At 40.0% G+C, this 27,911-nt stretch overlaps 1 protein-coding gene across 1 annotated transcript; it reads right to left on the bottom strand.

Annotated features, from left to right (window-relative positions):
• Window positions 1-5,672: 5,672 nt before the first annotated feature.
• On the bottom strand, window positions 5,673-13,308 carry nxnl2 (nucleoredoxin like 2). The gene is made up of 2 exons (XM_060845350.1): window positions 12,951-13,308; window positions 5,673-6,021 (listed from the first exon to the last, which is right to left on the bottom strand). Exons 1-2 carry the CDS (start codon window positions 13,250-13,252, stop codon window positions 5,850-5,852), a joined length of 474 nt encoding a protein of 157 aa, XP_060701333.1. The 5' UTR covers window positions 13,253-13,308; the 3' UTR covers window positions 5,673-5,849.
• Between the last annotated feature and the right edge of the window lie 14,603 nt (window positions 13,309-27,911).

Genomic DNA, 27,911 nt, shown 5'->3' with positions numbered 1-27,911 from the left:
GAAATGTCTTTATGCAGAAAATTGTTAAGATTTGGACTATGCTGCCTGGGACAGTGGTGGAGGTGAATTCCATAGGAGTTTTCAAAAAGGAGACCTGGATGTATATTTGAAAGTGATGATGTTATGGCTATGGGACAGGTTTGGAGGATTGGACTAGCTGGGTAGCTCTTTTGGGAGTCAGTAAAGACATGATGGGTCCAATGGCCTCTTTCTGTACAAATCATTCTGCTATAATGTGACAGGTGTGTTCCTCTGCGACTTCACACAGCAGAAAATCACGCTATGGAAAACCACTTTGGAAAATCATGTTGCAGAAGATCGCCAAGAAAATTGCTATACCGATTCAGTGGAAAGTTTGCTTTATCTAAACAACATTCACAGCTCATTAATTTCGTTATAGCAAATTCACGCTGATGAAACATGTGTTATAGCAGAACGACCGGTACCGTAAATTTCCACTATTACAAGGTCCAGAACTATGTACTGATGGACACTTGCTTCAGGCAGCTGTCACAGAGTCACAATAAGAAGGTAAGTGTTTAAGGCTTTTCAACCATGGTATATCAAGGGGCAGGAAACCTGTGTAGAACCCGTTGGTCTATATGCATGTATGAACGTATGAGTGATTTGGAAACAATGTTTTGAACAAAAACTTAAATGTCAATCAAATGGATCAGATGTGAAAGATATTATAAACGCAAGATAGCCTTGGACTTCACCCTGCCTCAACAACAATATACTTATTTTGTCCTGATATCTATTTCAGAATCATGAATAATTTTTTTCCAAAATGAGCATCAGCTGGATTAATTGTATAACAACTGCAAATATAAATCCATTTATCTCTTGAGAATAGACTTGTGCTGATGTGAATAAATTTCACTGCACAGATCTAAGCTAGTATTTAGTGTATAAATGTTATTGAGTGGTTATGCCCTTCTACCTGTTGTAAGGACTACATGTTATAATTGCAAATATAAGAAAATTGAAGGTTGAATTAGATTCTTTTTTGAAGGATAAGTAGAACTGAGTGATACTGTCTGGCTTTGATACTTTTGGGATGAGGGATCGTGTTCAAATAACAACTGAAATCAGTGAGTGGCAAAAATAGCCTCTTTATTCAGCAATCACAGCACAAGTTAGAGATGGCAACAGAATCCCAAAATACAGTTCTTACAGAAGCCCCTTGTTACACAGTTCTTAGATATCATTATTACAGTGTTGCATTTTTCATCTATAGTACACAAAAGTTTGAAGGGCTTCTGTCCTGGAAGGAAAATGTGCTAACTGCTGGCTGCTACTTCTGATGGGATGTCAGTCCAGACTGCTCGCATAATTAGAGGTGTTAGTTCTTTTGACTTTAAATTAGTAAATGTTAGTTAAAATAGTAAGCCTTTTATTCTAAATAATTTAGAAATTATAATAAAAGAACAAAGAATATTAAACTGATTACTGCAGTTGTGTGGTGAGATTTATTTACTATTTGCCTGTATCACTTCCATTCATTCATGCAAATGTTGCCAAGTCAATTAGTTTCTTAAAGGGATAATGGCCCATTTAAAAGGTATTTAACAGGTAATGTTTTTGTGGACACTTGTTGGGGATGGTACTGTTCTGTATGCAAAGGTAAACACTGTTTGTAAAAGTGGTTAATAAAGTGTGGAAATGCAGTGATGGGTTTGAAAGGATTGTTCTTAATCTTGGATATAACAGAATTGCAGTTTTATAAATGATTAAAAGAAACTGTGTTATAGTAAATAATGGGTTGCTAAAGGGTTATGAATGAATGAACAGGAACCCAGTTATAATGAATATAGCGCGATGGTGAGTGAGTTAATAAAGATTGCCTATAATGCAACATCAGGGTGGCATGGTTACTAGCACTGCTGCCTCACAGCACCAGGGTCCCAGATTCAATTCCAGCCTTAAGTGATTGTGTGGAGTTTGCACATTCTCCCCGTGTCTATGTGGGTTTCTTCCCACAATCCAAAGATGTGCAGGGCAGATGAATTGGCCATACTAAATTGTGTGGGTTAATGTGCAGGGCTAGTTGTTCATCTGTTGATGCACTCAGCCACTTTGATCAGTCACGTAAGGTAGTTAATCCTTTTTGCTACACTTAAAAGTGGTACAAGCCTCACACAAATTGCTGTTCTGTCAGGTCAGCCAGAAAAGCTTGTTTTTCAAATTGCATGAACGGAGATCAAAATGGTCATTTTCACAAAGAAACAATTTATCAAGGTTTTGTGTTTCCTTTTTTTTGCTTTATCCATTTCATAACTTGTATTTGAGTTTCCCCATTTATTAACACAGCTCCAGGACAAAAAAAAACTCAGCAGCCTTTATTTTAAATTCATTCACAGGGTGTAGGAGTTGCTGATAAGTCCAGCATTTACTGGACATCTCCAATTGCCATCTTCTGGAGTTGCTTCCTAGGCCATATAGAGAAGAGTCAAGATTCAGTCCAGAGTAATAGCTTAAACCTGCATTTAATAATCTGATTTTGCCATGTTAGAAGATAAAGTTGTCATAATAAATAAGTTTTTGCTGTTTTTTTAATTGATGAAACCTGGTGAGTTTCTGATATCTTAGATTGTGGTCACAGTTAGGCATTAATAATCCGTGAGATTAATTAACTTGGTCATACTTCACATTTGTGACAACTTGTGTAATGGAGCGACTTAATTTCTAGGATACTATTTCACCAGGGAAACACATTACTTTTTCCTTTCAACTATAGATTGCTAGCCTTTGTTTTTTCTTCTTTGAATTTCCAGCACTGCTCTTTTTTTAAGAAATCTATTATAATAACAGTCATTCATCTACTCTTAAACAGTTAATGATGTAACTTTTAAAGTGTCAGTTATTTGCAACATATTAGTGACTGTATTTAAAAACAATTAACTTCATGCACGATGCTCTGGAATATCCAGAGTGCGTAATGCAGCACTAGAGATTTTCTTTCACTTTATGTAACAATTTTGAGGGAAAAATAATCATTCTACGTTTGGCATGAAACTAGTTAACACAGATTTTCTTCTGCTGATCTATTCAAGTTTTCAGCAAAGCAATTGTTTCAAGAATCTGCATCGGTACACAAATGTCACGTCCTGCCCAGTGGAGCTGGTTTTGAATGGTTACTGAGCATATTTGCTTGGGAGAGGATGCTGTTGTTGAATCACTTTTCTTGCAACAGAATTTCAAAGATTTTGCAAATGCACCATTAATGGTACTGCTACATTGTTTAGATGCCTGATATAGGTCGTTCAAGCATCAAAAGCATGTTGGAGCACAGTGTCACTGCTACTTGGTAAACTACCTGATTTTAGTTCTCAAGTTAGTCACATGGTCATTAAATATTCACACCAAATGTTAAGTAGATTGAAGCAATGATGAATTTTATTATGCGTTTGTCTACACTAACAGTAGACTCGCAATATCTGAACAGTGGCTCATGTTCTCCAGGATCTTGCCACTGATCTTAATCCATTTGTTTTTGTTGGAGTTGGATTTTGTTGTAAATACTCTTTACAAGAAGACATGTATATTCCAGTTGTTTGTGAAAAGCTCATTTTCTTCTTTGATTCAGAAGGAGTAAAGAAAAAGACGTTACTTTGAGTGTACACTTGACTCATTTAACTCAACAGACAAACTTTTGATTTTAATCTTTAAGCCACTTTATTGAACAGTAACATAAAATATACAAAGCAGATAAGTTAGGAACAAGTTCACCTAGTTAAATGGTTATGTCACAATTTATTTCCTTCCATATAATAACAGAAACATGAGCATGCTTTACTATCCCCAATGAATGAGTTGACTCGCATTGTAAAGCTGCTCCAATACATTCAGTCAGCAATCACAGAATATAATTTTTCATCTATCAATATAATGCTTTTATGGCCTGCCTGCAGAAGATATGATTTTTTTAGTGTGATTTCATGTTTGAGATTCTAAGCCCCTCTTTCACTCTGCTTGCCTCACAAATCAGTAAGCAATCAATCAATTGGGTTCCAACACAGAAAGGAGCTCTTTCTGAATGCCAAGGAAATCAAGTTAAGTTTTATATTTAGCCTGGGATTTGTACTTTTTGTCAGAGAACATACATATTAAAAATAAAAGCTTGATAATACACAATTTACAAAGAAACAACTTAAAAGTAACCCTTTTAAAATTTCTTCCTGTGGAAAAAAAAAATCAGACTTTCCAGAAACACTTCACCTTCCTATTTTTCACTTTGGTTTTCTACATCATATTTATTTGTATTATAAACTTCAGTTTTTGTCATGACTACTTTTAAGCTCTACTCATCCTAAAAGTTCATATTTGTGCAGATTATGTTCTAATTCTACAATCCAATTAAAGATTAGTCAGTACTGTGCCTAACCTTGTACCTCAAAATAGATTAAGATCTGCAAAATTCTTGAGTTTGCACACATGTCTTATTCAGGTTCTGAAAAGAACATAAAGACAGCACATTAAAAGCAGGCCAATTTTAAAATGATAGTGGTATACACTACCTTACTATTCAAATCATAGAACCCTTACAAGTGTGGAAACAGGCCATTTAGCCCTATGGATCCACACAGACCCTCCAAAGAGCATCCCACCCAGACCCATGTCCCTATCCTATCCCTGCATTTCCTATGGCTTCCACCTAGCTTGAATATTATGGGCAATTTAACATGGCCAATCCATCAAACTTGCACATTTTGGACTTTGGTAGGAAACTGGAGCACCCAGCAGAAACCCACACAGACATGGATAGAACATCCGAGGGTAAAATTGAACGTGTCCCTGGTGCTTGAGGCACCGTGCTGCTGATCATAGAACACAGAACATCACAGCAAAGTACAGGCCCTTTGGCCCTTCATAGTTCCACAGCTCGGTGCAACAATCTGAAACCTCTCTCTCCTACACTATTCCATTTTCATTCATATGTTTATCCAATGACCAGTTAAATGCCCTTAAGGTTGGCGAGTCTACTACTGTTGCAGACAGTGCATTCCACACCCTACTACTCTGAGTAAAGAAACTACCTCCGACATCTGTCCTATATTCATCACCCCTCAATTTAAAACTGTTCCCTCGTGCCAACAATTATCATCTGAAAAAAAAAGGCTCTCACTGTCCACCTTCTGATATATCTTATAGGTTATAATTAAGTCACCTCTCAACCTTCTTCTCTCTAACAAAAAACAGCCTCAAATCCCTCAGCCTTTCCTTGTACGACCTTCCATCCATACCAGGCAACATCCTAGTAAATCTCCTCTGAACCCTTTCCAAAGTTTTCACACCCTTCCTACAATGCAGTGACCAGAATTGTACGCAATATTCCAAATGTGGCCGTACCAGAGTTTTGTACAGCTGCAGAATGACCTTGTGGTTCTAAAACTTTCCTTCTACTAATAAAGCTAACGCACCATACGCCTTCTTAACAACCCTATCAACCTGGGTGACAACTTTCAGGGATCTATGTACAAGATCTCTCTGCTCATCTATATACCATGAATCTTACTATTAGCCCAGTACTCTGCATTCCTGTTGCTCCTTCCATTAATTTAACAAAAAGTCAAAAACAAAATATTAGGATTAAAATGTCTTTAATTAAAAAAAGGTTACATAGCTAAGCAGTACAAATATTTGCCTATTTTTATAATGCATACATTTGAACAGACTGCAAAATGATTACAATTGCATAGTTTGTTAGATTTGGTTACAGACCTTTATTTTAAATAAGAATATACATGGAAAGCTAATGTTTCCCTTTGTTTCAAAACTATGCTTCAACATTAAAAATTACATTCAAATGTCACTAGTATTCACTATAAACTATTTCATGTCAGCTTTCAATCAACTGAAAAGTTTTGGAAAATTTCTGCCACCTCGATCCAGTTCCTGAAGCATGCCATGCCATGATCTCGTATCTGTTTACGACCTTTGTCAGTGATGACATCCCCATTCTGTTTTACAATCACCAGTTTTGGAATAGCTGTTATGCAGTATTTCTTCTTCAATTCTCTGACACAGGGAAAAAAAATTATCAATTAAGCAAGTAACAAAGCAACCTATTTATAATATTCTTTGCTGTCACTTGTACCTTCTAACCTATTTTGAAAACATCACAAATTTTAATTTGTGCTTTCCTTTATGATAGAGCTTTCAAGTATGGATAATCAAAGAAAGCTATCAAAGAGCTAGTAACATTGAAACAAGATGTCTTTAAGGGGCAAGTACAGAACCAACTAGTTTGAGTTGAGGAGATTAAAAAAGGTATAATCACACTTCTGAAGACCTCAAATAGTGAATGAGGGATTAAAAGTAAGAGTGACAGATAGAGGCACAGAAAAATGAAGAAGAAATCTGCAGGGAAATCAGAGGTGAAATGAAATTTAACAACACTGTTTTGAAAATTTCAATAACCCAGTAGCCACACCTCAACCTGTCTTCAATATTAAGAGTTTATTGCCTTTTGTCTGGATTCCTTCACCAAATGAGTTTCTTGCATTTACCTAACACACCCTTTTATCATTTTGATTAGATCACGCATAATCCATACAACTCCAAAGAATACGAGTCATGTTTGTAACACCTACGCTTTAAACCTCAATATTTTCTTAGCAATTCAGCATTTAATCCCCTTTAATAAATGTGAGGTGCTTCATTTTGGGAAAGCAAATCTTAGCAGGACTTACACACTGAATGGTAAGGTCCTAGGGAGTGTTGCTGAACAAAGAGACCCTGGAGTGCAGGTTCACAGCAGGAAAGTAGAGCCACAGGTAGGTTGGAGAGTCAAGAAGGCATTTGGTATCTTTTCCTTCATTAGTCAGAGTATTGTGTAGAGGATTAGAAGGTCATGTTGCGGTTGTACAGGACATTGGTTAGGCCACTTTTGGAATGGATATATGAATAGGAAGGGTTTGGAGCGATATGGGCCACGTGCTGGCAGGTGGGACTAGATTGAGTTGGGATATCTGGTCAGCATGCATGAGTTGAACCGAAGGGTCTGTTTCTGTGCTATACAGTTCTATGACTCTAAGTTGAATACATTTGTCCTGAGGTTTGGTGTAGTACATGGTCTCTCTTTAGTCAATCTAGACAAGTCTGGCAAAGGGTCTGTCAAACATATATGAAGTGAAACTTAAGCAAAATGTTTTGATGTTTCAGTTTCAACTCCTTAATATTCTACTGGATTTTCAGATTGTTCTTTATGCTTAAGCAAATTGTATCTTCCTGCAGCTTACCATTTGCTTTTATTATCTACATACGTGGATACTCAGATCTTTTTGTTCCTCTAATTTTGTCACCTACTAATTCAAATATTCATCTCATTGTGGGTTGCTCATCAACATTCACAGCAACATTTCATGGGTGGATTTACAACTGGATGGCCTTCTTGCTGCTACACTCTCTCATTTATCCCTGCTAAGGCAAGCAACTACATTGTGTAGGTTGAACAATGCCTATACTAGTGACTAGTTTCTCTTGTAGATCTAAAGATTAAATGTGATGCCACATGGTCCAGTCAGATGTTCTACCACTCTAGCCACTATACAACAGTATAGTGGCTAGATTACATTAGAAAATTGACTGTAACGTACTTTAGTCATGAAAGATGCTCTACACATACAATTATTTTCTTTTTGTACAACCTTCTGTACCTAGTATTATTGGCTAAGTGTCATTTGTAAAATTCAATGTAACTGCCTATTCTTTTATCTAAATTATGAACAAATATGATGAAAAGCTACAGCTCTGACACAAATCCTCAATAATCAGTACTTGTTATATCATACCAGAGAATATTTTCTTTACCCCTACTTCTGTTTTATGCATGGAATCCTTGGAAATACATTTTGGAAGTTCAGATGGTCATGATCCATAGTCAATTCCTATGCACCATCTAACGAAACATTCAACTACTTTAGTCTGACAAGATCTGACCCTTTCATTCCAATTCTTTAATCAGTTCATGCTTTTCCAAGTGTTTAGTTAATGTGTCTTTGCTGATTGTGAGTGGATGTGAATGAATGCTGGGATTGTTCCTTAATGTTCAGATTTACTAATTTGGTTACAGGAGATTATCTAAACAAAGTGGGCAATATAGAGGAGGATAACTTGATGGATTACAAATTTTAACAAAAACTGAGTCAATTGTTATCCATGAAGATCAGTACAGATAGCAAGAATAAGCAAAGGATGATGCAAGGAAATTCTAAGGTCAAGACAGTGTGTATTTAGTTTCTTTTGTAGACACATTCCAGAGATTGTAACCATACACTGCTTCTTAAGTGTCAGGATTGGGGACATTAAAGAGTGAATACAATCTGGACTGGGCGGATGAAGCTGCCAGAGATCATGTTATTTTTGGGAACCAATTACATGGCGAGGTAGTTGTAGAACACAATGGTTGCATTCTTGTGCAACCCGCATTACAGAAAAATCACACTTTAGAAACAGTGCTTAAGTGCTGGTGATGTAATCGCTTTACAGCCAACACACATTTTAAAAGTTCATGCTTTAGAAATAGTGTCCCCAGTTCATCAATCACAGCAAATTTAATTAAAGAAACGTGCATTACGACCTATACAGATATAGATCCAATCTATGACATTGAATTCCATTTAATGGTATAACTTCCACGGGAATCAAAGAAATATTTAAAGATCAGAACTTTAAAGGCAATTAGAAAAAGATGTTAAGAAAATCCTCAATGTTGCCAGCGGTATTAAGAACAAAACCAATTAACCATTTTTGGTTAGAAAACAGTTTATTTCTGGACTCAGGTATCTGCCATGTCTTAGTGGTAATCCTGATGTCTAACTCAGGTGGTTGTGATTTGAGCACATAATTCCACCTGGCACCTCAGCATAATGCTGAAGGAGTGCTGCACTGATGGAGGTGGCATCTTTCAGATAACCCACTAAATACTTATCAGATGGGTAGAACAGATCTCATTGTACAATTGTAAAAGGTATCAATGGACACGAAATGTTAACTCTGCTTTCTCTCTATTGATGCTGCCAGACCAGCTGAGTTTCTCAAGCAATTTCTGTTTTTGTTCCAAATTTTCAACATCTGCAGTTCTTTATATTCTGTCTCCATAAATTACAATAATAATTCAAAAGTAACTTGCTGTAAAATTCTTGCACAAAATTTGCAATGTTATAGAATGCTATAAGAAATATTTCTTTTTAGAAGGCAGGTCAAAGGCATTGTAAGATAAAGAGAGACTAAAATAGTGGCCAAGAGATCATCCCACCCCACACCTTAAATAATTATTGAAAGCATGCAGGGAGAGACTGAGATTTAGGTTTTATGTAAAAAGAGTTGCTAGGGTACCTAACACATGGCAGTAAAAGTAGTTTCCATAAAAGCTTTAAGGATTTGCAAGAAAAAAAATTAAATTTTCAGGAAATGAGACTAAGTAGATAGTTCTTTCAGGGAGCTGACAGATGCAGTGAACCAAATGCATATTTTTGCACTGTAAGGTCAAAGATCATAGAAATAACAAAATTATATTCATTTTCTATTATATTAGATTCAAAAATCATTACTGAAATCATCTTATTCATCATTTTCTTTAGAAATAATTTTGCTTAAACGAGTCAGTGTGGATTGTTAATTGTATAAATTAAGATTAAACTCATGAACCGAGGAGTGTGCTGCACTAATTGGATAGGATATGAGCACATATAAAGATAAATCAGTGATTGGGTTTAGAGTTAGGAGCTGTACATTTACAATATTTCACTTTGTAAATACATTTATCACTGTGTGAAGATGTACCTGTCTCTTTCACAAATGAGCTGGAAGAAGCTTAATATGGATTACATTAAACCACACCACCACTGTCAATCACTTATCCATCGAGAAAGTTCACCTGGCTTCCTGCCCCCATCAACAAACAAGGGATCAGCAATAAGGTAAAATGACAATAGTTTCTCAAAATTATTAACAAATTACCCCATTTACAGTTTTATCATTTCAGGTTTCAGGTGAAAATGGGGATTGAAATCACTACTCTTGTAGTTTTCTTTCCCCTCTCTGAACTAGTTGCCAGTAGTTTGACATGCTTTCTCTCCTGATTTCCTCTTGTATATCAGAGCTATTCAAATGACACTTCACAGCTCTGAAATACAAGATAAACCTAAAGGATAGGAGAAAAAAAGGCAAACTTGCATTTAAGTAGTCCTTTTAATTATCACTGGACATCTCAAAGCACTTTACTGCCATTGTGTACTTTTAAAGTGTAATTACTGTTGTAATATAGAAAATCAGAAGAATATAACGCCCTCATGAATAAATAGGCAGATACAAACATGCAATTGCAACACAACTTAGTGTAAGGTGTGTAACATGTAAACTTAGAGTGGGTGTGAAATTATGTTAGATAAAATTAAAACTAGAAATTTGATTATTAGAAAATTCAAATTGTATTTCTGTGTCTTGGTTTCTCCTAGCCACCTTTACACCAATGTGTTGCCACTAAATTCCACCTTTACTTGAGGAAAATCCCCTATGCAGTCAATAGTATAGCTGAAATCAGAAACTCTGCTTCTACGAGAAGCCCACCTCCCTCTCAGTTAATTTATGTTAAGTTACTTAAATACACAGTATGGCAATTTATCACAGTAAGTGAAAACACTAAATCCAGTGTACTTGTACCTTTCATTACTCTCCTGAAATAATTTTGGTGATAAACGTGTACTTTACGTTGAATCAGTGTTAAGTGTGAATCAAAAGTTACGAAACAATTTAGAAAGTTACTTGACACAGATTTTAAAATCGTCTTATTAATTAAATCTGAAATGAATATCAGGATGAAAACACGTCTATGAAATACCATCAAGATAGGCTAGGGTTCTGACCAATACTTCAGGAAAACATTTCTAAAAACTGTAGATTAGAATCAATCTGAACAGTATGGCAAGGGCAGTCTCACACAGAGCACCCCACACCTTAAATGTATTATCTGGGCTGACATGACACCAATTGTTAAAGTTCACTTGAGAATGTAACTTTTCTGCAATTTACATATGAAAGAACTGAAACCAACATGTTCATTCTAAAAGGCAGCAAACTTCACAAACAATCCAGGTCTTTTTCAATACATAATTTCAGTTACATCACACTGGAAACTTTTGCTACAAATTCTGTGTCTTACAATCTTATACTCCATAACTACCTGATGAAGGAACAGCGCTGCAAAAGCTAGTGCTTCCAAATAAACCTGTTAGACTATAACCTGCTGTTTGTGATTTTTAAACTTTGCACACACCAGTCCAACACTGGCATCTCCAAATAAAACAAAATTCCTCAGCAGGAACAACCATCTCAATTCTAGATGAAAGAGCTGATGTGTATCTGCTTTGTGATATAATTAAGAATTATAAAATAACACTTCAAAAATGCCAAATTCTAATGTGATGCCTGATCTCTTAAGCGTAGGAAGATTCGTTTCAACGAAGATCATCAGTCAATGATGGATAATAAAGAGAAGCAATCCATCTTTGCTTGACCCTCAATGGTGTACTATCACTGAATCTCCCAATATTAATATCGTAGGGTCACCACTGAACTGGACTAGCCACATAAATACCATAGCTACAGTGGTCAGTGACTGGAAATCCTGCAGCAAATAACTCCCCAAAGTTCCCAAAGCCTGTCACCACCAGAAGGCACAAGTCAGGAGTGTAATGAAATACTTGCCATTGTCTGGATGAATGCAGCCTCAGCAATACTTAAGAAACTTGACACCATCGAAAGCAAAGCAGTCCACCTGATAGCTCCCCATCTTCCACATTCAACAATCACCTTATCAACCACTAGTACAAAGAAGTAATACCATTTCGACGATGTAGCAACTCGCCAAGACTCTTACAGCAGCAGTTTCTAAATTATGACCACTGCTGGCTAAAAAAAGACAACACCACCACATTTATGGGAACACGACCAAATGTAAATTCTTCTCCAAGTCATTTCTTCATGCTGTTCAATCCTAGAACTCCATCCCTTATACACATACCTATAGATTGCAGTGATGCAAGGTGGCAGCTTAGTGTCACCTTCACCGGAACACTTATGGACAGACAATAAATTCACTAGCTAGCGATGGTGACATCCTGTGAATAAATTTTAAAAACTCAACACTTCCATTTATGTATGTCAGAATACCCTTTCTACAGAAGATTAAATGAATTTTATGGAGACCATAATCAAACACATATGATTTGCAATATTATCTATAATATGTATTTGTTGAAGAGCTTTCTAAAGACATTTGAACTTTTAGTAGTTGTGGAAATTTTGTTCCATATAAATCTAGCAAAATCTCACAAAAAAAATTGTGAGCAATTTAGTTGGTGCTACTTTAAAGCAAAATGTTAAAGTGGTCATTCTAAAGTCATTGAAAATTTAAATAACGTGGAATTCCTCTGTGATAAGGAATTTCTGAACTTGCAAACAAAATATTTTAATCGCACTTGAAGCCAAAACACCTTCAACATCTAGGAGATAGAAAGATAATTACCTGGAAACATGCAAATCGCTTCAGAAATCCGGCTGGATTAAGTTAGGATAAGAGTTTTTCTCGACTTTCGCGATTTACATTGTTGCTTTGTGCTTGCATTGATTGAATGGTGACACAAAGTAATGGAAGAAGTGCATTACTCGCCGGTAGCTCAACACGGATTGCCCATCATGTCTTCAGGTTCGCCATGCCCGTCAACGAACTACTATTTCACCAGCTATATGACAGGCAGAGATACTAAAATACAAGCTCTTTTGATCATCTCTCGGCAGAAGCGGCATTGTCGGGGATCTAGTGATATGGGCATTTCCCAGTGACTGCGTGGGGATGTCTAAGGATAGATATTTTTATGGCTTATTTTCCCACATATCTCCCCCCAACCCCATATATTGCTCCCCCTAACATTTACTGTACTTACAGTTTGTACATATCATGCCAGGGCAGTGCCAGCCAGTCTCCGTGCATCGCTCCCATGTAGCTCACCATGTCATCTTCGCTCTTGTCTGAAGACACAAAGACAATCTCGAACTGCGCCGCGGGCTCGCTCTCCTGGACTAGCTCGGTGTAAAACTCACACAGCAGCGGTGTGAAATCACGACATGGTGGACACCAGCCCCCCGAAAAATAGATACCCACAACTTTATTTTTCAAGGCCTCCTCCGGATCCACCTCCTCCCCGTCTTTATTCACCAACGTATGACCCACGAACACCTCCACCATCCCTCCCCGCCGACAAAATATTAAATGCAAACAGCCACCGCAGTTGATCCAACCGCTCTCGAGCCCCGTGTGGCTCTATGGGAAGGCAGGGGCTTCAGATAGCCCCACCCCCATCTCCGTATTACCCTTGTCCAAAACGTCATCTTGCCCCGCCTAACTGCCAGGCCAGGGATCGCTGCGCGTGTAGTGTACCCGTCTATTGGAGAGCGTTCTTTCTATTGGCTAAGGGTCTCAGATCGGAATCGGCAAGGTCCTATTTAATCCGGTTTCTGTGGTTGATAGCTATTGTCCAATTAGACTATTGGTCTCAACAGATTGTGAAACATTCTGTTCAATCTGAACGCTGGAGATTTGGAATAGAAACAAACAAAAAAACGTTGGAGAAACTCAACATGACTGGCAGCATCTGTCGAAACAAGCGTTAATATGTCAAATTCAAAATTACTCGACTAAAGGGGTCTAGAATAGAAGACTGTGTTATGTTTTTATAAGAGGTAGGAGGAGGCAGTGATTGGAATACTGCAGATATAAAAAGGTGCCACAGGAAAAAGCAAACGGATTGCCAATGGTAATTGAAAAGTGATATAGATGAAAAGGTGTTAAGAGGGGAAAATAGGTCAGCCCTGCAAACAAGGCAAGTGGAGGGTTATCAAAATAAGGAGTTCATTTCACTGTAGTTGTTGAAATGACTCCATAAAGGCTAGTAGCTCGTCACCAAGTTACTCTCTGTTTACACGAGCAAATTAGATTAGATTAGATTCCCTACAGTGTGGAAACAGGCCCTTCGGCCCAACAGGTCCGCACCGACCCTCCGAAGAGTAACCCACCCAGACCCATTTCCCTCTGACTCTTGCACCTAACACGATGGGCAATTTAGCATGGCCAATTCACCTGACCTGCACATCTTTGGATTGTGGGAGGAAACTGGAGCACCTGGAGAAAACCCCACAGACAAGGGGAGAACGTGCAAGTTCCACACAGACATGTCGCCCGGGGCTGGAATTGAACCTGGGACCCTGGTGCTGTCCATGACACTGATCCAGCTAACTCAGAACTGGTTTCTAGAGTAAACACTACCCCAACATTCCTGTGTATTTTTTTCTCTATCTTACAGAACCTCTGACACTACCGCCCTCCCCACATCCATGTTGTGTGTGTGCAGGTGTGAGACACAGTGAAAGACACAAGGTGCACTAATCTTTATTCAGTTTCCTCCACCGGGAAGAAAGGAACCACCCAAGTGGCCAGTGACCAGCAGTGCCCTTCACATCAAAGGGCAATTCTGCGTGATCAGACAGTGAAAGGGAGGGCAGGGGTTAAATCAAAACACTCCTGTTTATTTTTTTTTCTTGACTGATCTTGGGTGAATGCTCCTGAAATACCTCCACACGGGGAGTGTCCTGTCTCTTTGTCAACCTTTATTCACACATGGAGAGGCCTTGACACTGATCCAGCTCCCTCAGAGGCAGCTCTCAGAATTAATCCGCTGTTAATTTAAAAAAAATTTTTTTATTGCCTCCACACTACCGCCTAACTGCGGTAGTGCTTATTTTTTCCCCAGCACGCATGTTGTGTGTGCGCAGGTGTGAGACACAGTGAAAGACACAAGGTGCACAAATCTTTATTCAGTTTCCACCACCAGGGAGCAAAGAAACACCTGAGTGGCCAGTGACAAGCAGTGCCCTTCACATCAAAGGGCAATGCTGCGTGATCAAACAGTGAAAGGGAGGGCAGGGAGTAAATCAAAACACTCCTGTTTATTTTTTTCAGAGTGAGCCGAACCTTTGATATGCCTGTTTATTTTTTCTTTTTTCTTCCATTACCCCACACTACCGCCTAACTGTGGTAGAGCTTATTTTTTTCCCCAGCGCTCACGTGTGTATGCAGGTGTGAGACACAGTGAAAGACACAAGGTGCACAAATCTTTATTCAAATTTCCACCACCAGGAAGATTCGAAACACCCGATTGGCAAGGCCCTTCTCATCAAAGAGCAATGCTGTGTGATCAAACAGTGAAGGGGAGGGCAGGGATTAAATCAAAACACTCTTGTTTTTCTTTATTTTCTCATAGTGAAGATGCTCCTATGTAACAATGACCATAATATGAGTGAATTTTACATGCGGTTTGAGGGAGAGAGGAATGGGCCCAAAACTATTTGTGTTAATTTAAATAAACGTAATTTTGTGAGGATGAAAGCAATGCTGGCTACAGCTTTTGGCAAATACACGGGCGGCACAGTGGCACAGTGGTTAGCACTGCTGCCTCACAGCAACAGAGACCTGGGTTCAATTCCCGACTCAGGCGACTGACTGTGTAGAGTTTGCACGTTCTCCCCGTGTCTGCGTGGGTTTCCTCCGGGTGCTCCGGTTTCCTCCCACACTTCAAAGATGTGCGGGTCAGGTGAATTGGCCATGCTAAATTGCCCATAGTGTTAGGTAAGGGGTAAATGTACGGGTATGGATGGGTTGCGCTTCGGCGGGTCGGTGTGGACTTGTTGGGCCGAAGGGCCTGTTTCCACACTGTAAGTAATCTAAATAGAATTGCAGTGGCAGACATTTAAGCTGATATTTCGATATATACAGAATAAATATATTCTATTAAGTAAGAAAAATTCAAGGAGATGGGCCCAGTATCCATAGTTAACTAGAAATGCTCATGTTAAAAAAATTAAAGGAAAAGTGTACAATTACACAAATATAGGTGGAAGGTCAGAAGATTGGGCAGAAATTCAAAACAGCAAAGATTAACAAAAAATTAATAAAGAGGGGAAAATTGAAATAAAGTGAGGACTGCAGGGGCTGGAGATCAGAGTCAAAAATGGTGACATTGATAAAGCACAGCTAGTCAAGTAGCATCTGAGCAGGAGAATCAACATTTCAGTTATGAGCCCTTCATCAGAAATACGGAGGGAGAAAGGGGGCTCAGAGATAAATCGAAGGGTGGGTTTGGAGGTGGGAGAATGGGCAGTAGCTGGAAGAGTGATAGGTAGATGCAGGTGGAGGGGTGGAAGTGATAGGTTGGAGGGGAGGGTGGAGTGGATAAGTGGGAAGGAAGATGGACAAGGAGGACAGTTCAAGAGGGCAGTGCCAGGTTGAAGGGTTGTATCTGGGATAAGGTGGGGGGAGGGGAGATAAAGAAAATTGAAGTATGAAAGAAAGCTAGCCAGGAATATGAGAACAGATAGATAAGAGTTTCTATTGATATTTAAAGAGCGAACAAAGTGAGAATTGGTCTCAATGAAAGTGAGTTTGGAGAATTACTAATGGAAAATAAGGAAATGATGGATGAACTGAACAGCCATTTTGCATTTCCTTTCAATATAAACTGCCAATGCTAGAAGTATATCAGGAAATAGAAGAGAGAGAAATTCAGGAAAAACACAGTAACCAGTAAAGGGATGTTGTGCAAATTATTGAAGCTGTGTCATTTTAAGTGCTTGGGTCTTGATGGACTTCAACCTAAGCAGTTAAAGGAAGTGTCGAGTAAGACAGGCAATCCATTGGTTTTTATTTTCCAAAACTCACATGATTTGAGGATGGCCCCATTCGCTTGGAAAATGGCAAATGAAGCTCCTTTATTCAAAAAGGGTGTGAGAGAGAAAACATTAAACTATAGGTTGAAATAATTCTAGAATAATCCAATCACCAAATCATCCTTTATTTACATGTGGAAAGTATTTGACCTTGATCCAACCCTCCCAGAGCCAGCTCTCAAAGTGAACAGAACCTCTGACACTCCTATTTATTTTTCTTCTTTTCCCTTTTTTCTTTTCTCCCCCCACTACCACCCAACTGCAGTAGTGCTTATTTTTTCCCCAGCACCCATATAATGTGTGTGTGTGTGTGAGACACAGTGAAAGACACAAGGTGCACAAATCTTTATTCAAATTAACACCACAAGGAAGAAAGGAAACACCCGAGTGGCCAGTGACAAGCAGTGCCCTTCTCATCAAAGAGCAATGCTGCATGATCAAACAGTGAAAGGGAGGGCAGGGATTAAATCAAAACACTCCTGTTTTGTTTTCTTTATCCCCCTTTTTACTCCCACACTACCGCCTAACTGCGGTACTGCTTATTTTTCCCCAGCATCCATGTTGTGTGTGTGTAGGTGTGAGACATAGTGAAAGACACAAGGTGCACAAATCTTTATTCAAATTTCCACCACCAAGAAGAAAAGAAACACCTGAGTGGCCTGTGACAAGCAGGGCCCTTCACATCAAATGGCAATGCTGTGTGATCAAACTGTGAAAGGGAGGGCAGGGATTAAATCAAAAAAAAGTTGGAGGGGGAAATAATGCACTCCACTCCCTGCAGTGCCCACCTCTGAACAACTCCAGGGTGTTGGTGGACACCGCGTGCTCCTTTTCCAGAGACACCCAGGCTCTAACGTAACCGCGGAAGAGGGGCAGGCAGTCAGCTCTAACACACTCCTGTTATATAATATTGAGCCAGCTGGGCTTTTCTGACAATCGACGATGGTTTGGTTAGATTAGATTCCCTACAGTGTGGAAACAGGCCCTGCAGGCCAACAAGCCCACAATGAACCTCTGAAGAGTAACCTATCCAGACCCATTTCCCTTTGACTAATGCACGTAACACTATGGGCAATTTAACGTGATTAATTCACCTGACCTGCACATCTTTGGACTGTGGGAGGAAACTGGAGCACCCAGAGGAAACCCAAGCAGACACGGGGAGAGTGTGCAGGAATCGAAACTGGGTCCCTGGTGCTGTGAGGCAGCAATGCTAACCACTGAGCCACCATGCCGCTCCTTTTTTTCTTTATTTTCTTTTCTTCTTTTTTTTCTTTTTTACCCCCACACTACCGTCTAACTGCGGTAGTACTTATTTCTCCCACCAGCAACCATGCTGTGTAGGTGCAGGTGTGAGACACAGTGAAGACACAAGGTGCACAAATCTTTATTCAGTTTCTACCACCAGGGAAAAAAAGAAACACCCGAGTGGCCAGTGACAAGCAGTGCCCTTCACCTCAAAGGGCAATGCTGTGTGATCAAACAGTGAAGGGGAGGGCAGGGATTAAATTAAAATAGAGTTGGACGGGGAGATAATGCACTCCACTCCCTGCGGCACCCACCTCTCCCTGAACAACTCCAGGATGTTGGTGATGACAGCATGCTCCTTCTCCAGAGACACCCGGGCTGTAACGTAACCGTGAAAAAGGGGCAGGCAGTCGGCCTTAACACACTCCTGTTTATCTTTTTTGCTTTTATTTTCTTTATACTCTTACAGTGCAGAAGCAGGCCATTTGACCCATCATATCTGCATCAGCTATTCAATAGCACATCATAACTAAGTGCCTTCTATTGCCCCATACCCTTTCACATTATTTTTATGCAAATAATTACCCAATGTACCTCTCAAGTGAACCTGCCTCCACCACATTTCCAGGCAGTGCACTCTGGATCTGATGGACCCTAGTTATACTGGTGGTATTTGTTTCCCTCACATCACGCTTGCCTCCTTCGCAAATCACAATCTTTTAAACCTTGCTCTTGTTCCTCTTACCCACTACCAAATATTCTGGATTACGCTCCATGAAATAACTCCACAAAGGCCAGTATACCATCACAAAGTCACCCTTTATTTACATGTGCATAGTACTTGACACTAATCCAGCTCCCTCGGAGCCAGCTCTCAGAGTGGACAGAACCTCTGACACTCCTGTTTGTTTATTTTTTTTTGAAGGACACGAGGTGCACAAATCTTTATTCCGTTTCCACCACCAGGAAGAAAGAAAATACCCGAGTGGCCTGTGACAAGCAGTGCCCTTCTCATCAAAGAGCAATGCTGCGTGATCAAACAGTGAAAGGGAGGGCAGGGATTAAATCAAAACACTCCTGTTTATTTTTTTTTTCTTTACCCCCTTTTTACTTCCACACTACTGCCTAACTGCGGTACTGCTTATTTTTCCCCAGCACCCATGTTGTGTGTGTAGGTGTGAGACACAGTGAAAGACATAAGGTGCACAAATCTTTATTCAAATTTCCACCACCAGGAAGAAACACCCGAGTGGCCTGTGACAAGCAGTGCCCTTCACATCAAAGGGCAATACTGTGTGATCAAACAGCAAAGGGGAGGGAAGGGATTAGATCAAAATAGAGTTGGAAGGGGAAATAATGCACTCCACTCCCTGTGGTGCCCACCTCTCCCTGAACAACTGCAGGGTGTTGGTGGATACCATGTGCTCCTTATCCAAGGACACCCGGGCTCTAACATAACCACGGAAGAGGGGCAGGCAGTTGGCCCTAATACACACCTGTTTATATTTTTCTTTTTTTCTTTTTCTATGCACACTGTGGGAGATTAGAAATGTTGTTTTTGCAGATGGGTGAGGGGGTTAAGTGGGGGGGAGAGGGAAGGGGAACATTATACAAACGATCGCGGAATTCTTGTAGCATGTAGCATACTTAAGGCTAAGACTTTAAGGAATATAGAGGGTCTTTTAAAGAAAATAGTTTTAAACGAGGAAGTAACTTTAAAGTGTTTATAGTTGATCACAAATAGAAGCAGCAGGGGCAATTCACAATAAAGCTTATAGTATGATAAGAGAAACTGGATAAAAGAACAAGCTATAACAAACAAGGAACAAAGAATGCAGACAGGACAGCAGGATGGCCATCTAAGAAAATAACTAACGAGTGAGTAATCGACTTATGATAGGATGGGAAAAGGGAGGTGTGATTCCGCAACTTGTAAACTGAATAAGAATGCTAACAGGCTCTGTTTCCGCGTGCATTTCTGCTTGATTGCAGAAGCGTCCAGTACTTGCAAGGCTGTAATTAATTGTTCTTGTTTCCAAGGCTTTGTCTCAGGCTGATTTATGAGTGAGTTCTGTTTTTCACAACACCATGCAGCACGCACTCAGATGTTCAGTCCCTATAGAGGCCTGGTCTTCCACAGAGAACCAGGCCCACTCACAGGAACATAGTACATTGTGAAAGTGCAGTTAACTCAAAGGAGTTTGGCCCACTCTTGAAGGCAGAGTCCACACCACACATACGGGTGTTCAGTCTCCACAGGGGCCTGGTCCATCCACAAAGGACCAGGCCCACTCATGGGAACACAGTACATTTTAAAAGGTGCAGTTAACTCATAGGGGTTTGCTCTACTCCCGAAGGCAGGGTCCACTCCCAAACTCCAGGATGCAGCAAATGCTCACCTCCAAGCACTCACACAGGTGTTCAACCCTTACAGAGGCCTAGTCACCCACAAAGGGCCAGGACTACCAACAGGAACAAGTCATCTTGGAAGATGTATTTTCTCACAAGGGCTCAATCCAAAAAAGTGAAAGCACATGCAAAAAACAAAGAGAACCAGAGTGCAACGGCTAAGCCCTGCCACAATATCAGCATAGTCTTTTTCCCTAAGTAAAAGTAAAGAGTAATGCACAGGCCATATCCAGTGAAACAACAGTACCCTAATGAGGACAGAATTACAGCTGGAACACACTAACAATGTAGATCGGCCAATTTAGAAATCAGTCATCAATAAAAAAGAAATACAAGTTATATTATACAACTGGCTATATATTTCAGGATGCTGGAAAAGACTCCTCGGATGCTGCCTGAACTGCTGTGCTTTTCCAGCACCACTAATCCAGAATCTGGTTTCCAGCATCTGCAGTCATTGTTTTTACCTATATATTTCAGGAATCAGGATCTCCAAAAGAAAACAGAAACCGACAACATCAGGACACACTGAATTTGGGCAGCCAGCTCAAAGTCAGTCCCCTCCCTAACATAAAATGGAGAGTCCTTCACACTCTTCCAGCTCCCTCAGAGCCAGCTTTCAGAGTGAACAGAACGCTAACACTCCTGTTTTTTTATTTTTTTATTTTATTTTTTTCAGGATGATTGAGACTTTCTAAATTTTTTTTCTCTTAAACCCCCACACTACCGCAGTAGTGCTTATTTTCCCCAGCACCCATGTTGCATGTGTGCAGGTATGAGACACAGTGAAAGAATAAGGTGCACGAATCTTTATTCAGTTTCCACCACCAGGAAGAAAGGAAGCACCCAAGTGGCCTGTGACAAGCAGTGCCCTACACATCAAAGGGCAATGCTGTGTGATCAAACAGTGAAGGGGAGGGCAAGGACTAAATCAAAATAGCGTTGGAAGGGGAAATAATGCACTCCACTCCCTGTGGCGCACACCTCTCCCTGAACAACTCCAGGGTGTTGGTGGACACCGCGTGCTCCTTCTTCAAGGACACCCGGGCTCTAACGTAACCGCGGAAGAGGGGCAGGCAGTCGGCCCTAACACACTTCTGTTTTTTGTTTACACTGGTCCAGCTCCCTCGGATCCAGCTCTGAGTGAACAGAACCCATGAGACACTCCTGTTTATTTTTCTGTTTTTACCCCCACACTACCACCTAACTGCGGTAGTACTTATTTATTTGCCAGCACCAATGTCGTGTGCATGTGTGAGACACAGTGAAAACTCCGGTTTAATTTTTTTCTTTTCTTTCTATTATTTTATCCCCACACTACGCTTAACAGCAATTGTGCTTATTCTCCCTCGTTGTGTGTGTGCAGGTGACACTCCTGTTTATGTCTGTCAGCCAGGACTGCCTGATTGGATCAGATTAACAGCCCCATTCAGGGAGCTCATATTTTATAATGGCGACTTGGCTGATCTCATATGGATCACTTTATACCTTCCCCTCAAAGTCTTGGGATGTAAGCTTTTTTCCCTGTCGCTTCTCTTGGGGCCTTTTTGCACCAAGTCTGATTCCTCTGACTCTGCATCAGATATGGGTGGTGTGTTCTGGACTGTAACCCATCTCTTACACCTGGAACATCTTGAAATTTCATCTTCAGGTGGCAATAGCATCAAGTGTGCAATAGCTGCTCAGGTTTCTTCAATGCTTAAAAGGAGGGGGAGAACACGAGTTCAGACAGCTGTACTGGATGTTCTGAGGGGGTGGTTATGATTTGCTCCTGTCCCATTAGCAACGTTGCAGTTTCGTGAAGGACACCCCACACCAGTTTTATGTACAAATCCTCTATGCAAGGGACTGGGTATATTGCTAGCTGCAAAAAGCATTTTTCCTTTTGGATGAAATCTTCACAAATGCAAACCGACCCATTCCACAAACTGTGCTGGTTTGAGGATTCCTTCACCTTCCAGCCTCCTGCTTTCTGTGTGTACTTTTAGACACAAGATAAACAGCACTTGCAGATTCATGAAATTGCTTCTTGGCCTCTTTGATAGTCCCTGTACTTTCCTGAAAAACTTCTGGGTATTTAATTAAAACTTCACTCAGCCAACCTTTTTCCATTGAAAAATGTTAAGTCAGTCAAGTTGAATCCTTCTCAATCAATTTCATCCCAGCAAGCTTGGGCGCAAGCCTTTTACTACATCAGTGGTAACTAAACCAGCTGGTTCTCTGTAGAGACCAGAACTGAAGTTGTACACTCAAGCTATAGGGGTTCCTTGGTATAGGTTCTTAGCCTGGCCAAGACGTTATTCAAACTGAATGATTGGAGTCCAGAGTGAATTTTGATGTAAAGACTGGTTCTGCAATCACTGATACAGACCTCCATTTAACCAGATATTGATTTTGATTGGTTCTGATTTGGATGATGTTAAGCAATTTACCTATTCAACTGCTTGCCCTCTCCTGGATACCAGCCTATGAGTTCTCTTACTTAATTCAGGCCTAGTGGGACTCTTTTGCTATCTTGACTCCACATAGCAGCAGCAACAACTACAATGGCCTATTGGCCCAGATCCTCGAGACAATTTCAACTGTTTAGTCTAGGCTTGGCTTGGTTTTGAGGTTTTGCTGTGGGTTGAAGTAGAGTCCCTCTGTTTATGATATTAGATTAGATTAGATTAGATTACTTACAGTGTGAAAACAGGCCCTTCAGCCCAACAAGTCCACACTGACCCACCGAAATGCAACCCATCCAGACACATTCCCCTACATTTACCCCTGCCACTAACACTAAGGGCAATTTAGCACGGCCAATTCACACAACCTGCACATTTTTGGACTGTGGGAGGAAATCGGAGCACCCAGAGGAAACCCACGCAGACGTGGAGAATATGCAAACTCCACACATATTACCATAGTATCACCAGCATATGGGATTATATCTTGCTTCATTTCTGACGACACCAAAGCAAGTCATTATCTGTATTTTAATTTTTTGTTTGCAAGCAGTTCAACATGACAGTCACCACAGTGAACTACAAAAAGCAGGCAGAGACAGTTCCTTTTATGACAGTCTTCCATTTTGTGAGATGATGGTTGGACCTGTGATGGCCAATGTGTAAAATATTGCTTGATGTACTCTGACACAACAGTTAATGCCACACCTGTTCTAGAGGAAGGCAATTGAGTAAGGTGGTAGGTTAGCCCTTTTTTTTGTCTGGGGCCTTTCTTCAGCCAGTTGAACTTTCTATTTCTCCTCATCTCCTCTAATCTTCCTCTCATTAGTCAGCCTCCAGAAATCTCCTCGTTATACTTATTGATTTCTGCTATCTTTTGTTTCTTATTTGGTAATGTCTTTATGGCAGTGATACAGACTTTCAGTTCATCCCTCAGCAGAAATTTTGATATGTTAGATCTATTTGAGGAACTTGGTTGAGCCAGCTCCAACATTACTAAATGAATAGTGAGCATATGCTGATGGAATTAGCATACTCAATGGGCCAAAGAACCTCTTCAATGATGTATGACTATTTAATTCTGAGATAGCAAAGGTTGAAATTGTTGAGCCTTTTCTCTTGACTACATATTTTGTCCAAATCTCATGACTCTCGAGGGGTATGCTGATGATAAGGCTTTTTAGATTCATAATTGGATGTACCAGGTTAGGTTTCTTTTATTCCACACTCTCTTCCTCAGCTTGGACATACCAGCTGCAACTTTGTACAATGGACATACTGATTTCTGCATCAAAGTGACAGATTTCTGGTAATTGTAGAATCTAGGTATGTGAATTGTTAGTGATCGCCAGCCTCACTTTGTAATCTACCAACTATCAACAATGACAATTATTTCCCCGATACTAATTGTCAAGCCAAATATTTTAAATGTTCAAATGTCTATCCATTTGCTGTTGAAAGAGTTTCTCAAAGTAAAAATGATCAATATTTCATCAGCCTAGAGCAACTCTTAAGGACTTGGTCCTCATTTGGATCTCAAATAAGCAAGGATGAACAGCTTTCACTCAGTTCTGCTCCAAGATGTTATACACGATGATGGCAGCAATAAGAAAATATGCCAAAGAATTTGTGCTGAGCATAGTATTATGGATCTCAAAGAAGTCCAATGTTGCCATATCATGACTGACTTTACCTATGCATGTTGCCTTGTAAAAGGTGGAGATCATTTTGAGCAACTTCTGTGCACGGCCAATTTTCTTTGAGTTGATTCATTATCACACGTACCTCAGTTTTCTTGTGTATGCATTACAGGCAGATCTTACCGTACAAAGTGCATTAGGGTAATACACCAAAGCGAAGAGTACAACTTTACAGCTGCAGAAAAGTGCACAGAGTATGAAATCAACATTAAATTTAAAATGTGAGAGGTCCATTCAGAAGTCTGACAACATCAGAAAAGAAGCTATTCTTGAATCTGTTGGGTCTTCCGCCCAACGAAAAAGGTTGAAAGAGATTATAACCGGGGTGGGAGGGGTCTTTACGTCGACTGCCTTCCCATGGCAGCGAGAAGTATAGATGGAGTCAATGGATGGAAGGTTGGCTTGTATAATGGACTGGGCTGTGTTCACAATTCTCAGTAGGTTCTTCTGGCCCTGGGGAGAACAGTTGCTACATAAAGCCATGATGCATCCAAAAAGAATGTTTTTTGAGGTGCACCTATAAAAAATGGTAAGTCTTTATGGACATGCTGAATTTTCTTAGCCTCCTGAGGAAGGAGACATGTTGTGCTTTTTTGACTATATCATCAACATGGGTGGACCAGGACAGATTGTTGGTGATCATCACTAATAGGAATTTGATGATCTCAATTCTTTCCACCTCAGCACCATTGATGTAGACAGGGATGTGTCTTCCACCTTGCTTTCTGAAGTTAATGAACAGTGAATTTGAGGCTGAGTTTATCATCTTTATACCATGCCACCAAACATTCCCTTTTCTGAATTCGGTTTTGTCATTGTTTGAGATCCAGCCTACAGCAGTTGTAGCATCAGCAAACGTAGATGGAGTTAGTATGGAATTTTGCCACATAGTCATGTGTGTATCAGGAGTCTAGTGGGGTTGAGTATGCACCTTTGCAAAGTACCGATGTTGAGGATTATTGTGGAGAAGGCGTTGTTGCCTATTCTCATTGATTGCAGCTTATAGGTCAGGAAGTCAAGGATCCAGTTGCAGAGAGTGGAGCAGAGACCTCAGTCTCAGAGTTTGGAGATTAGCTCGGTTGAAGTTATGGTATTGAAGGTGGAGTTAATAAGTAGGAGTCTGACATAGGTATCCTTGTTATCCATATTTTCCAGGGGTTAGTGTAGAGTCAGGGAGATAGCATCTTTAATGGACCTGTTGTGATGGTAAGCAAATTGCAAGGGATCAAGGCAGGATGTGCAGCTGAAGTTGAGGTGAGCCATGACTAACCTCTCAAAGCACTTCATAATTAAGGAGGTCAGAACCACAAGGCAGGAGTTATTGAGACATGCTGCATGAGCTTCTCTTGCAGTTAGTAGACTACCTGTACTCACTTAATACTTTGATGCGAACAAAGGTAATATTTATTCAAATACTGTGACTTACTGTTCTAGATTCCTCATGAAGGAAAACATCCTTTCAGCATCCACTCTCAGAATAATGTGTATTTCAATAAGATCAGACATTACTCACTGACTATAGGCCCAGTCTCACTTCATAAGTCAATTCCTTTTCATTCCAGGAATTTACAGTGAATCTTCGCTGAACTGTTTGCCCAATGCAAGTACATCCTTGTTGAGACAAAAATGTCCTCCGTCCTCCAGATGTGGTCTCAGCAATGACACATTCTATTCTAACAGGATTTTCCTTTTATCCACCTTACAATAATGATCAACATTCCATTTACAATCATACATTATTTGCTGTTGGGTTTGCACAATGAACTCAAGTACATGCTAACTTTATGGTCAGATTTTTGAGCCCTGCCAAGGTCAGGAATGGAATCTATAATCATCAATACCACCTGGCATAAAATACTGCAACTAGCTGTCATGCTGATTTTCCAACACTACTCCTGATGTTGATCATTTTGCTCAAAGTGAGTTTGGAGCAATTAGGACTTGCCTGCTTCACAAGCTATCTATATTTTCTGATGCTGTCAGATCTATTGCTTGGAAATGAACACCCAACAATGCACAGTTGCTGAACTTGCAGTGTGCAGAGGTCTGCAATCTCTTACCATTATGGTTTATTCTTCCTGTCAAAATAGACACTTGCAACCTTTCCCATTCTGCACTACATTTGCCAGTTCTGGGCATGCTAAGTTGCTCATAGGTATTCAGGGATGTGTGGGTTAGGTGCATTAGTCAGGGGTAAATGCACAGTAATAGGGTAGGGGAATGGGTCTGGTTGGGCTACTCTTTGGAGCGTTGGTGTGGACTTGTTGGGCCAAACAGACTGTTTCCACACTGTAGAGATTCTATTCTAGTGAATGATTTTGGACAATTGAACAAACTGGAGAACACTCCACAAATATCCCCATCATTAATGATGGGCAGAGGTACAGAAAGATCATTATAAGATACTAAACTGAAGCATTTGCAGCCATCTTCAGCTAGAAAGATGGCTGCATCGGTCCACTCCAGCCTTTCCCTGATGTCCCCAGGATCGCATATGTCAGTCGTTAGGTTATTAAGTTCACTCCAGTTGATTTCAAGGTGCTGTTGAATGCACTGGACACAGAAAAGGCTACAGGTTCTGACAATACCTTGACGGTGATACTGAGGGCATGCCAATCCAGTGCAAAACAACACTAGCATCTATTCAAAAAAAGTAGAATATTGAATAGATCATGTACGAAAGGATATACAGGGATTATATTTCACCCTAAAAGACAAATGTACAAAATTCTGATTCAAGTAATGGGAATTGTGATTGCTCATAGGATCAGTATCTCCACAAATAAGTGTGATGTTACAAACTGATCAACTAAATGATGAATTACTCCAATGAGAAAAAATTCCAGCTAAGTATTTTACGTAAAATTCACATTATTTAGCACCAAGGCAATTAAAATGTTCCATCAGCATGAATCTCCTCAATGGCCATAAACCATTTACACTTTAAGATTTAAAACCACTCATTTATTGTTTCCCAAGTCGTGTAACTTTCTCCTTTACACAACAATGCCTGAGCTGTTCATAAAAAGCAATACACTGTAACCAACCTGGACATGATCCAGAGGAACAACTCAGTACTTGTTTTCACATCAGGCTTTCCCGTTTATTAACAGCAACTTAGTTATTGAGTTCTCTACAAAACTTTATAAAGCATGTACCTTGTCGTCTATAACTATCAGCCCTTTTTAAGGAAGAAATCAAAAGCATCCCTACATAGGTCAATGCACATGAAACCATATGGCATATGGGTAGACGTCGGCCATTCAATCCATTAAGACTGTTTTGTCATTCATTGAAATTATGTCCGATCTGATGATCCTCA

This window comes from Hemiscyllium ocellatum, chromosome 2 (assembly GCF_020745735.1).
Source record: "Hemiscyllium ocellatum isolate sHemOce1 chromosome 2, sHemOce1.pat.X.cur, whole genome shotgun sequence".
NCBI classification, from domain to species: domain Eukaryota; kingdom Metazoa; phylum Chordata; class Chondrichthyes; order Orectolobiformes; family Hemiscylliidae; genus Hemiscyllium; species Hemiscyllium ocellatum.
This window is presented reverse-complemented; position numbering and strand designations above follow the sequence as displayed.

Bases quoted from the DNA above. Each gene is read 5' to 3' on its own strand.
- nxnl2 (XM_060845350.1), bottom strand. From the start codon at position 13,252: ATGGTGGAGGTGTTCGTGGGTCATACGTTGGTGAATAAAGACGGGGAG. The intron at 6,022-12,950 runs GTAAGTACAGTA...TCCCTGTGTCAG, and splicing joins TGGCATGATATGTACAAACT to AGAATTGAAGAAGAAATACT.